Genomic DNA, 12,957 nt, shown 5'->3' with positions numbered 1-12,957 from the left:
TACTACTGTATTTGATGAAGAAGCAACGTGGAATTAAACAATAGCAAGTGTAACACATTCAGTGTGATGTGTGACCACTGTCATTTGGGTGTATGGCTGAAATTATATAAATTGTGCAATCTGTGCATCTGTGCATCTGTGTGTGTGTGTGTGTGTGTGTGTGTGTGTGTGTGTGTGTGTGTGTGTGTGTGTGTGTGTATGTGTGAGCGTGTATTTATCACTTTGTGGGGACCAAATGTCCCCATAAGGATAGTAAAACCCGAAATTTTTGACCATGTGGGGACATTTTGTCGGTCCCCATGAGGAAAACAGCTTATAAATCATACTAAATTATGTTTTTTGAAAATGTAAAAATGCAGAAAGTTTTCTGTGAGGGTTAGGTTTAGGGGTAGGGTTAGGTTTAGGGGATAGAATATAAAATTTGTACAGTATAAAAACCATTATGTCTATGGAAAGTCCCCATAAAACATGGAAACACAACATGTGTGTGTGTGTGTGTGTGTGTGTGTGTGTGTGTGTGTGTGTGTGTGTGTGTGTGTGTGTGTGTGTGTGTGTGTGTGTGTGTGTGTGTGTGTGTGAGTGGCTTATGTCCAATGTGTAGCCTAAAATGTGTTTGCCAGCCAGAGTCTCATTCAATTTTTATGTGGAAGTAATGAATCCTGTTCCATGTTTGTTGCATCATCTCTTTATATGAAAAATTATACATCCAAATATATCAGAATATTTTCTGTTCTACTATTTTCTTATTGTCTTGAAACCGTTTTGAAATGTTGGCACTATCTGGGCATTTTGTAGATTTTGTGTCAGTTCGCTAAAGACCTGAGTATTTTATCATGTTTGACGAAACAGTCGTGCATTTAAGGGTTAATAACACAACGACAGCTTTTGTTGTGTCTATGGTAACCTTCACTTGTTAAAAGAGCAACGCCCCTAATGGACACATGTGGTAGTACAGCCGCCTTTTGGCTGCTAGGTAACGATCAACAGAAACGAGTCACGGCCAACATCAGAAGGTAGGATAAACCTAAATAATGGTACTAGTTGCCTTTTTAACAACATTTCACATTTCTCCCAACATTAGTGTAAAAAGTACAATTATACGTGTCGTTTTTGTGTATCTTTACATGTAAGCTTGTTCTTCCGCTTACTGCATTAAAACTATTTATCAAATAGCTGTACGGGGAAATAACTTATGGACGAAGGTCATTCTTGACCTTTAAATTCATTGGACATTGACAGTGTTTACGACTGTGCCTGCAGCACCTGTGTGGGCTGATGTTGGTTTGGGTCACTGACTTTTGTTAAAGAAGCAGCTCAGTCACTTATATGACACATGTATTGTTTTTTTTTCATTATTATTCTGAATCCTAAAGCACTTCTGTGTTAAAAGATTATGAACATACTAAATTTGAATCTCAATGAATCGCTACTCAATTCATATCAATTAAGCCCACGTTGCAAATGTTTTTATTTAATGTGTTATTTTTGTTTATTGTAATTTATTATCAGCATTGACAACAGGTTACAAAGATCATGAGTGTTTATCTGCAGCTTGTGTTTTAGATTAGTATAAAGATTACAAATCATTAATAGCTGAAGGATGCAAGTGTTTTAACAAGTTATATATTTTGATAACCAATTGTATAGTGATTTATATTAACTTATTTTTATATATATATATATATATATATATATATATATATATATATATATATATATATATTTAATTCCTTTTTCTCCCCAATTTGGAATGTCCTATTCCCACTACTTAGTAGGTCCTTGTGGTGGCGCAGTTACTCACCTCAATCCGGGTGGCTGAGGACAAGGCTCAGTTGCCTCCATGTCTGAGACAGTTAATCCACGCATCTTATCACGTGGCTCGCTGTGCATGACACCACGGAGACTCACAGCATGTGGAGACTCATGCTACTCTCCATGATCCACGCACAACTTACCACACGCACTATTGAGAGCGAGAACCACTAATCACGACCACGAGGAGGTTACCCCATGTGACTCAACCCTACCTTTTAACTGGGCCAATTTGGTTGCTTAGGAGACCTGGCTTTAGTCACTCAGCACGCCTTGGATTCAAACTCGTGACTCCAGGGGTGGTAGTCAGCGTCAATACTCGCTGAGCTACCTAGGCCCCCATATTAACTTAATTTTTAAACAATTTGAAACATTCTCAAAAATAAAAAGGTTCATAATTTGCATTATTGCTGTAATCTGAGTTACGAACATGTTAGAAACTTATTTCAAGTCAATATAATAAATAATACAGTGTACTGGGGTTAAAACACCCCAATAACCATCTTAAAGAAAATCCAAAATATCGCTAAATATCTCTGAAATGACACTTCATCTTAGCATTCTAACTGAGGATGATAAATCTGACCCAGGTCTAAATAGGAACAATTGATTTGTGTTTGTGCACACTGCAGGTGTGTTTTAAACTTATGCTCCAACAGAAGATTTTACTTGAGCTCATTAATTAAGATATTTTCTAGCCAAAGAATTTAAAGCTGAAGTAAGTTCTAGTGCCACCAAACAGAATTGCAAAATAAACTTCAAAACAGCTTTCTGAATATGCCCCCCGTCTGCCATTGGTCAAATAAAAAGATAGACCCACCCCCAACTCTCTCCACTGGCTGAGAAACATTGTTGGGGCGGGTCTAAGCTGGTCTCTCAAAACAAACAGAGCAATTTTCATAGCGCCACAGAAACTCAGTGCTTACAGTTTTCGAGAAAATGTACCTATGAATGGGATAGGACAAAGAGTTTTATCACAGAAAAGATATACACTTCAGCTTTAGGGACAATTTGCAGACACAGCTCCCTCTTTTGCTGACAACTAATATAACTTTCAATTAATTAATTAATTAACATACATAATGCAAATAAGAACCAGTTGAGATATATCTTCTCAGATATTTAAATGGCAAACATATTCAACATAAGTTTTCATGTTTTTTCCCCCCAAGTATCTATTTCATTTCATACGTTCTGTACAATCATACAGTAAATCGTTTGCAACAAAACTATGGATCAATGAAATGGACCATGATGACTTGGTCATCAATCTCTGACTAAATGTATTAACGAAATGCATCTTCTGTTTTCAGGACTTTTCAATTTGAATAGAATTACAGAAATTATGCCTAAAAAAGCAGGGAGGAAAGTAGGAGGTGGGAAACATGCAGGGATGACGGAGGAGGAGAGACTTCTGTACATACAGCAGAAAGCTCAAGCTGATGAGGATATGGCCAAGAGAAAAGAGGATATGCTTACACAGTTTCTCAAGGTGCATTCATGCTTTTTGATTTATTTAATTGATATCAGATATTTAGTTTGGACTTATATGTAGACTTTGAATGTAGATGCACAGATTAAAGGAATAGTCCACAAAAAAAAATAAAATGTATTTGGTCATTATTTACTTATTGAAAATTGTTCCAAACACATATGACTCTCTTCCATGGAACACAAAAGGTGATTTTAGAAAAATATCCTGTCCACTCTTTTCCATATAGGGGCCTAATTAAAGTTAATGAGGCCTTGAGCTATCAAATAAGTATTAAAATGGTCTTTTCTATAGTCAATTGATAGCTTTGTGTGAGAAAACGACCTACATTTTAGAGAAGGATATAGCTACAGGCAAAGCTCCAAAAATGGGCAGGAGCTCCTAACCTAAACCTTTGTCTAACCCTAACTGTGTGAAAGTAACAGCCCGTTTTGAAGAAGGTGCAACCCCCTTCTTTTCCATTTGGAGGTCTGAAGCTATACCTACTTGAAATTTTAACTTCATAAGTCATTTGGACCACTTTTATGTAACTTTTATGATGATTTATTTTTTACAATTTTGGAGCTTGACAGCCCCTGTCCTTATCCGCTTTTCATGTATGTAAAAAAAAAAGTTGTTTCTGAGACTTCCAGTACCCTAGGATTGGCCACATTATGCTGACTCACTGACAAGACAATTTTGCATCAGCTCAAACATGTTTGCCTTCCCCTGTGGCGTGACTGGAAGCACATTGCGGCAGCAGCATTGAAGACCTGGGTTCAAAACTCACCATTGAAACCAGGAAGTAATTGCATTTGCATTAACAGTGATGAGAGCAATACAGAGGTTGCATTTTTCTCCCTAACATTATATTTTTACTCCACTGATGGTTAGGTTTAGGTTTGGGGTTTGAGTTGAGGGGTACAGTTTTAAAATATGCATTCCTCTTCACTGAATAACAGCCTGTACAGCAGAAAACAACTTGCTTTTGGTGCCCATCCATGGACATTATACCCAAAAAATGATGCTCACACTTGCCAATACGCCCAACAATACTTACCGCTCTGGCTACTGGGGGCAGTGTTGCGAATTTCAGTAAGCACAGAGTGATTTTAGCGATAAAAAAGTCAACTTACTTTTCCCGATTTCACTGTGAGATCAGTCTGTTTGTGTTCCACAGAAGAAAGAAGATTACATGGGTTTGGAATGACATGAGGGAGAGTAAATTATTATTATTATTTTTATTCAGTGAATCATTCCTTTAAGCCACATCCTGAGCATTATTTCCCAGGCAATGGTGTTCACTAATAATAAAAAAAATGTATGTTACAAATTCAAAGAAATTGGTTGTCTTTGTAGGATAAGTTGCAGAAAGAAGAGAGGAACAGCGCACTGAATCTGCACAAGCTGCAGCAGCAGTGGCGTGCTGTTATGATGCAGATGAAGACTGCAGAGTTGCGCAATGACATGGCAGTGCTCTCTCAGACCTTTGAGAGAGTCCTTGACCATAAAGACAACTTCATTAAGGTGACAACATTATTAAAAACAAAATGATCTAATATAAGTATATATAGACTCTCACTTCAAATGTCAAAATGCCATAGCTTCTAGTTCAGAGTCTGGGAGTAACAAAATATGTTTGTGTGTGTGTGTGTGTGTGTTTTACACAGAGTTTGGTGGTTGATCTGTCTGAGAGGGAGCAACAGTCGGAGCTGTTGCACAATTCTCATTTGCAGAACATTGACTGTCTATTAGAGATTCATAGGCTTTGGCTGGCAGAACTAGAGCTAGACTTCAACAACCGTCTAGACGAACTTAGCTCAGAGTTTAACACTGAGAGGTACACATACGTAAATAAGCCTGTTAACATATCTTAATGGGATATTTCACCCAAAAATTTTAATTCTCTCATCATTTACTCAACCTCATGCTATCCCAAATGTGTATGACTTTCTTTCTTCTGCAGAACACAAACAAAGATTTTTTTAAAGTGTCTCAGCTCTGTAGCTCCATACAATGCAAGCGAATGAGTACCAATACATTCAAAAAAGTACATTAAGTCAGCGTAAAAGTAATCCAAAAGCCTCTAGTGGTTCAATCCATGTCAGAAGCAATATAATAGGTTTGTGGGTGAGAAACATATCAATATATAAGTCTATTAATTCTCCTCCTTGCTCAGTAGGTGGCAATATGCATGAAGAATGCATATTGACAAAAACAAAAGAAGAAGAATGTGAAAGTTAAGATTGATACCAAATATTCTTACCTATCTGTTTCTCATCCACACTTATTATATTGAAGATAGATTTAACCACTGATGTCATATGGATTACCTTTATGATGACTTTATGTGCTTTTTTGATATTTAAAATGTTGGTACCCATTCACTTGCATTGTAAGGACCTACAGAGCTGAGATATTCTTCTAAAAATCTTTGTTTGTGTTCTGCAGAAAAATAGAAATCGAACACATCTAGGATGGTATGAGGGTGAGTAAATGATGAGAGAATTTAAATTTTGGGGGAACTACTCCTTTAATGAATTCAGGTGTTAGTGGGAATCACTTTGTTTGTGGTTTGTTTGTTTATAATGCTTTTGCTAATTTGATATCTGTTCAGTATCACCAGTGTGTGTGTGTTATGTGTTTTATATTTCAGAGACCAGATTCTTTCACAGCAGCAGCAGGAAAGTACGTATTTGGAGAATGTGATGTTTTCCATGGAGCAGAGCTATGCTGATCTGGACAGTGAGGCTAGACGCGACTACCAGACTACTAGCAATCAAATAAAAAAACAGGTACTGGCTTCATTGTGTTTACAAAACTCATAGTACCGTAGTTCCTAAAATACAGTAAGTTAACACAGATATCATTTGTGTTTATATTGAGAGATGAAGCAAGTACAATGCAAATAGATTGTGCACATGAATTACAAAAATACAGATTACAAAAAGTCTAAAATATGTGTATATGTACACATAGTCCACATCATAAGTCCACATTGTAAATCTGGGATTCACGCTCTAAATTAAACCTGGAGACTAGGATTTTGAATAGTGTTAAACAAAGAAATCTTAGGATGTAAAATGGATAAAAAATATTTAAGATTCTGCACTATTTTTAGGTCACTACAAATTACCCATTAAGAGTGTCCGTCCACCAGGGGCCGGAGGTCTGCCTCCGATCCATCCGGGGAGGTGTGGCTGTCATCCATTAGAGGGTGGAGGAGTGGTTGAGGACCAAGCTATGGCATATTAGAGACCGGCGATTAAGTGGGTTTTTTTCTCTCCTCTCTCTCATCCACAGCTGCTCCGTGTTGGCCTTTCCCTCTCTTTTTAAAATGTTTTGTTATTTTGGCGCGATCACCGTTACGGCATGTAGATGCTACACCTCCACTTGTCTCCTCCCTCATCCAAGTAGACGGGGATGACTTGCCGGCAGACGGTGCGGGAGGCACGCCCCTCCCCAGGGAAAGAGGGAGGTGGGGGTGTACGTCATGCCGGGGGCTCCCCGGCCTGAGAGAACGAGGTAAGAATGTGGCAGGGCGGAGGTCAGGTCCGGGTTGTGATTCCGCAAACCCGGCCCCTAATCAGGCTAATCATGCCTCAGAGAGGGCTAATGGCCAACTGGAAGCTGCAGTGCGAGGGAGAGAGAGATTTACGGGCAGCTGTCCAACACCTTTGTGTGTTTGTATTTTGGGTTAAGTTTCTTATTAAAATATTATTTATATTGTCAAGCCGGTTCTCGACTCCTCCTTTCAGTTAACCCTGTTAACATGCACCTTTATTAATCTGTGTAATAATATAATGTTTTGTTTCTGTAGAACAATGAGGATCAGCTAGCAGTGCAAGCTCAGATGGAGGAGAAAGTGGATGGGCTGTGGCGAGACTTGCAGCAGACTTTACACAGCTACCATAAGGCTACTGAAAACAACTTCATCGCAACAGAGTCTCTGCACATCAATGATGAACAAAGCACTAAAGAGATTGACACACATAAAAAGCTCATTCAGAAACTGCTGGTCAGACTTTAAAAGATTTATTGGTTACAGTCATAAATGTTCAGATTTCAACAGATTGATTCAGATTTATATTGTTAGCAAAGTAAGATGTCCTCATAGATATTCAAAAATGCCCCTGAAAATCAACACTAGAGGCAAATATTGCTCCTTCATAAAAAAGTTAATTTCTAACACTGATGTGGATGTGTACAGGACTCCATCACAGCTCTGCGCTCTCAGCTGAGCTCCAGTCAAACTGAAGAAACTCAGCAGCTTCGTTCAGTCCGTGATGGGTTTACGCTGGAAGTCCAACATTTCAGAACCCAGCTCAATATGGCCCAAACACTTTGGAGACAGCAGCTCACTACACTTACTGTTCAAAGCAGCGATGCTGCTAAAAAACTACAGGAGATCATAGCACTGGTGCGTTTATTATACCCACATTCACTATAAACACAAATCATATTCATAAACGCATAAACATTTCCCACACCACCATATATCACTATTGTTCTTAATGGAATATTCTGGTTTAAATACAATTTAAGCTCAATTGCCAGCATTTGTGATATAATGTTAATCCTTTACCAATAAAATTAATTTGGACTTGCCCCTCCTTTTAAAAAAAAAAATAAATAAATAAAATCTGGGTTCCAGTGAGGCATTTACAACAGAAGTGAATGGAGCCTATCTGCAACCGTTGAAATACTCACTCTTTCCAAAATTATAGCCACAATGTGTAAACAATATTCGGGTTAACGTGATTTTTGTGTGATAGAATCGCTTACTAACCTGTGCACGGTTATTTCCAATTGTATAACTTTGTTGCCATGACAACCTAATGCTGTACTGCTCCAATAATTCAGTTTTAAAAGAATTAATATGAGATCTTTTATAAAATTAGAGGCTTCACATTTTTGCCTTTAAACCTTCCAAAAATTGGCCCCATTCACTTCCATTTTAATTGTCTCACTATAACTGTCACAGAGAGAACTCTTAGAGGCAGAGGGATGGACTCAATAGCGGGGTTTATTGACAAAGGGAATGGATGAGGGGTGAAACAAACAGGTGAGGTAATCCAAATACAGGTATGACACTATAAGCAGGTGTGTAAACTCCAAACAGGGTAATTTAACAATATACAGATGATCAGAACCTTGTATCAAGTAACCTTGATTATGTTTGTTTTGTAAATAAAACAACGAGTTTAAATTATTTTTTTGTAGTAATCAACATTGTGACACACATGCTGTCGATTGAGCTTAACTTGTATTGATTCCGGAATATTCCTTTAAAAACGCCATGAAATGGCTTGATGAGCAGAGTTTTCTTTCCTCTGTTGATGGGTTTACAATTGAAACAGGAAGTTTAGCTTACATCACAGCCATGAACCATGATTTGCTACTTGTTAATGCTAGTTAGCAGGTGGTTTTAAGGGTAAGGGGCTTTCTTATTCTAGAAAGCATTTTATTGGTCAAAATTAGTGAGTGATCTCACAATAAAATGAGGTTCATTGTTTTGATTGCTAAATACGCTCTATGCTTTTCAAATGTCTTTACTGCTGGAACATGCACATGCACAACATTACTGAGAGCAAAACAGCGTGCTTTCACTTACTTCTTTGAATGGATGTAACATGAAACGCATGCTTTTTTGTTGCACTTGTTTGCATACTGTTTTCAATACTGTTAAACTTCAGTACAAAACCTAACACAAAACTAAATTTGACAGAATTTGCTATGTTTCTCTAATAATAGTGTACTGAAATATATCCACAATCAAGATAGATAAATAAATAAATAATAATAAAAACAGCTGAAGACCTACCCAGGTGTTTATATGCCATTACCATCTCTACAAAAGAACATTTTGGAAGGGTTCCTTTTGCAAGCATGGATCAACAAGAAAGAGAAGTTGGCAGGGGAAGGAGAGGAGTGCATGTGTGTGGTAGAAGACCAATAAGGGGAATACCAAGAACTGTAGTCTCTGATGAGATACAGTAAGGGCTACTATTATCTATCATGTGATAACTATGGTCTAACTTTGAGAGTCTGGCCTGAGACTGCAGCCAAATCTCCCACGCTCAACAGTGGCATCCATTGTGCAAATATTTCAACAACAAAAAATGTGTAAGATACAGTATACATTCTGCAAGTGAACCTAACTGACCTACATTACAGTGGACTGCATGATGTACTGTAATTTGAGATTGCAGAACTACTTACATTTATTTTTCTGGGTAACTTTGTAACTTTTTTAACTTTACCACACTAATGCAATCGGTTCAGCATTCGCTAACCATACTCAACCGTTCTTGGCCATGCTGGTGGAATGGCTTGTTTAGTATATCATCATGGTTTTATTATCATGATAATCGTAATAGTATTGTAGCCTGCATTTATTTTTCTTAATGCCTTTTCCATCAGGGAAGGAGATTACGAGCTCATATAAACTGAAAATGCATCAATATATTCTTATATACTATTTTCATATAATACTTATATAATATTTTGTCAATAAATGTCCTTTTTTAGCTAGTCTGGAAACTTAACTTTCTGTATGTTCGTATCTCAGCAAATGATGGTAAACCTTTCACCTTTTTCTCTTTACTTTCCTTTTTGAGACATGGTTCATGTCTTTGTTGTTTGCTAGCAGAGTAAAACCAGGAGGAAAAGCAGTCCTAACAACTGGAATATGCGATCATCCTCCGTAGCGCACTCCGTCCAATGTTTACCTCTTTAAAAAGAAACTGTAACCGCGCCAGCTGGCCTGGACCGGAACGGTATGGTGTTACGATAAGAACTGTTCAGCCCGATGGTGGAAAAGGACCTATAAACTCAAAGCGAAAAAGTGTCATTTTGATTTCATTGGGTATTTAATAAAAAATAAAAAAAAAGTTAAAACCTTGCATTAGTACAGACATTCCTCATTATTTTTACATTATGGGCAACAACTGATATGATGACCTACATTTTTTTAAATCTATTCTATTTTGTACATGCTTTAACTGAGGTATCACAACAGTAAAAGGTATAGGCTATAATGTTGCATTTTATCGACTTCCAAAGTTGACAAGGAGAATTCCGAAAATTCCTTCAAACTGTTTCTTGCATCAATCCTACAACAGAAATATCTTCTTCCAACTGTCTTGCAGATTAGTTGTTTATTGATTGTATATGAAATATTTAATGATGTAGTTACATAAATAAACCCATTTTAGTGATAGTAATTGTATTTCCCTCACTTCCATAGGGAGAAAAGTTGATGCGTCTCGCTGAGATGTGCCGTAAGATGGAGACAGAGCACGAGAAGGTTCTGCCCTTCTACACATCATCATTAAGTGCAGAGGAGCTGAGTCGAGAGAAAGCCAATGCCATGGAGCCCCCATCTGAGAAACTTGTTCAGGTAAGGAACACATATTTGCATATTACAATCACACTCACAGGTGTGAAATCAAAATGTTACCATGTTTACTTTCTTAATACATCGATCATTCTGGTCATGCCAAAGATTTTTGGAATCTTACATTCAATTGTAATAACTTGCTTACCTTTAAAATGACTTTCCTTTTCTCCAGCATCATCTACTTTATACCACACAGACTAATGGTTTATAGCTATTTAGGCATTGCCAGACTCAATCGAAATATCTTCTGTCTTGACCTTTGTCTTTGAATCCTTTGTCTTCCTCTTCGACCCCCAGCTTATGCATGACTATTCACCTCTGAGCAACCTCTGGCAGCGTTTCAACAAGGTGCAGCTGGACCGTTTGTGTCTAATGCGTGAGAAGTCATTTTTGGCCCGGGAGAACGAGCAATTGAGAATCTATCTGAAGCAGTACCTGGATGAAATTTGGGTTTCTGATGACAGTATTCGTCAACAAAACCTCCTGGTGGTGTCAGCTCCTCCTCTTCAGGTCTCAACGGCTACTGAGAGACGTGAGCAAAAACGCTATGCGGTCCAAGAAGCAGCTAATTTTGGGCAGCAAAGGCTATAATCCATGTGAGTTGTGTGATGAAAAGGTATCTGACAGGAAAATAAAATTTTAATTAACTAAGGCATTCTATTGGTCAGTCTGTTTTTCAGTAATCCTTCCCAACCACACAACTGTACATATGAGTGGTGGTGGTGTAGTGGTCTAAGCACCACCACTGGTAATCTGGTAATCAGAAGGATGCTGGTTCAAGCCCCACAGCCACCACCATTGTGTCCTTGAGCAAGGCACTTAACTCCAGGTTGCTCCAGGGGGATTGTCCCTGTAATAAGGGCTCTGTAAGTCGCTTTGGATAAATGCATCTGCCAAATGCACAAATGTAAATGTACATTTTAAATTAAATTTAGTGTTTTAGCAGACACTTTCACTCAAAATAAAGTACACAGCACTTGGTCAGATAGATGAGAATAAAACAATATTTGCTAGCAGGCCAATATGGATTGCAAATACTGTACAATGAATATCTTATCATGTTGTTACCAAACTAGAGCATAGCCTGAATGTGACTGTACATGTACATATGTGCACGAGTACCTAAATAATGATCCAAACTAAAAACCTGGGGCATTTGTAGTGCAAATGTGTTAAGAATTGTATTCTTTTTTTTTTTTTGGTTCTCTTCGAGGTTGGTTATGATTTATTACGAGTTGTTTAAGCAGAAATTCAGATAACTACAAAAGGTTACAACATTTCCTTACAACTGGTGAGTTTACCATCATCTCCTGCAAGATGGTGCCAAATCATTGAAGACAAACATGCCAAAAATTCCCAAATAACCTGTAGGGTTTTTTGTTTTATAAAACGTTTTTAAATATTTAGCAAATAAATTTTAAATGATACCATTTTTTCATATACTATTTTATAGTATACAGTATATTAAAGTATTACTTACTTAAATAATATAATATAGTATAATATGATATAAAGATATGAAAGGGTTAGACTAGGTCTAGACTAGACTTTAATACAAAGGATTTTGAAAATAAGGTTCAAAATAGGAGCTCATCATAGCAATGTCATATAATGACTGAATTTGGCCAATAAGGTTGGAAGTACACTCGGTGAACACTTCAAATATATCTACCAGTCCTCTGTTTCAATGAGTCCAGATTTCTCAATCAACAAACAACAAAAGCAGTTTGCATTCTGTGCCTTGGAAATCAGAAGTGATATTGATTTTGTGGAAAGGGTTTGATGTACTTTGTTACAACACCATCAGCAACACAGCCTCTTTGCACATTTTAATCACCTTATCAAATACACTGACCTGGAGCAAATGTGTATTAGTGGTCCACAAGTGTTGCAAGAAACCCCTTAAAGGAATAGTTCTCCCAAAAATGACAATTCTCTCATCATTTACTCACTCTCATGCCATTCCAGCACAAATGAAGCATTTTAGAAGAATATCTCAGCTCTGTAGGTCCATATAATGCAAGTGAATGGGGTCCAAAACTTTGAAGCTCCAAAAAGCACATCATGGTAGCATAAAAGTACACTCAAAAAAGGATTTTTGAAGGCTGTTCACTTAACTTAATTAAAATTAACTAAAGCAACACAATTCTAGAACATTTTGTCTTAACTTAAATTCATAATGTTAAATTGAATTACATTTGTAAAAAATATGTTTACTTAATCTATTTGAGTAAGGTCTACATGAATATGTATTGTAGCATTGATTAAACTG

The 12,957-nt window shown here is 37.3% G+C and overlaps 1 protein-coding gene across 1 annotated transcript; it reads left to right on the top strand.

Annotated features, from left to right (window-relative positions):
- The first annotated feature begins 975 nt into the window (after positions 1-975).
- Positions 976-11,333, top strand: ccdc65 (coiled-coil domain containing 65). The gene is made up of 9 exons (XM_052129756.1): positions 976-1,013; positions 3,126-3,304; positions 4,643-4,810; positions 4,954-5,123; positions 5,940-6,078; positions 7,104-7,301; positions 7,494-7,703; positions 10,533-10,685; positions 10,983-11,333. The coding sequence occupies exons 2-9, from the start codon at positions 3,158-3,160 to the stop codon at positions 11,274-11,276; spliced, it is 1,479 nt and encodes a 492-aa protein (XP_051985716.1). The 5' UTR covers positions 976-1,013; positions 3,126-3,157; the 3' UTR covers positions 11,277-11,333.
- Positions 11,334-12,957: the final 1,624 nt, after the last annotated feature.

This window comes from Xyrauchen texanus, chromosome 7 (assembly GCF_025860055.1).
Source record: "Xyrauchen texanus isolate HMW12.3.18 chromosome 7, RBS_HiC_50CHRs, whole genome shotgun sequence".
NCBI classification, from domain to species: domain Eukaryota; kingdom Metazoa; phylum Chordata; class Actinopteri; order Cypriniformes; family Catostomidae; genus Xyrauchen; species Xyrauchen texanus.
This window is presented reverse-complemented; position numbering and strand designations above follow the sequence as displayed.

What these genes read in the sequence shown, in the direction of transcription:
- ccdc65 (XM_052129756.1), top strand. Translation starts at nt 3,158, where the DNA reads ATGCCTAAAAAAGCAGGGAGGAAAGTAGGAGGTGGGAAACATGCAGGG. An exon ending in TCAGAGTTTAACACTGAGAG is followed by an intron (nt 5,124 to 5,939) that starts GTACACATACGT and finishes TTTATATTTCAG; the next exon opens with AGACCAGATTCTTTCACAGC. An exon ending in AGCTCATTCAGAAACTGCTG is followed by an intron (nt 7,302 to 7,493) that starts GTCAGACTTTAA and finishes GGATGTGTACAG; the next exon opens with GACTCCATCACAGCTCTGCG.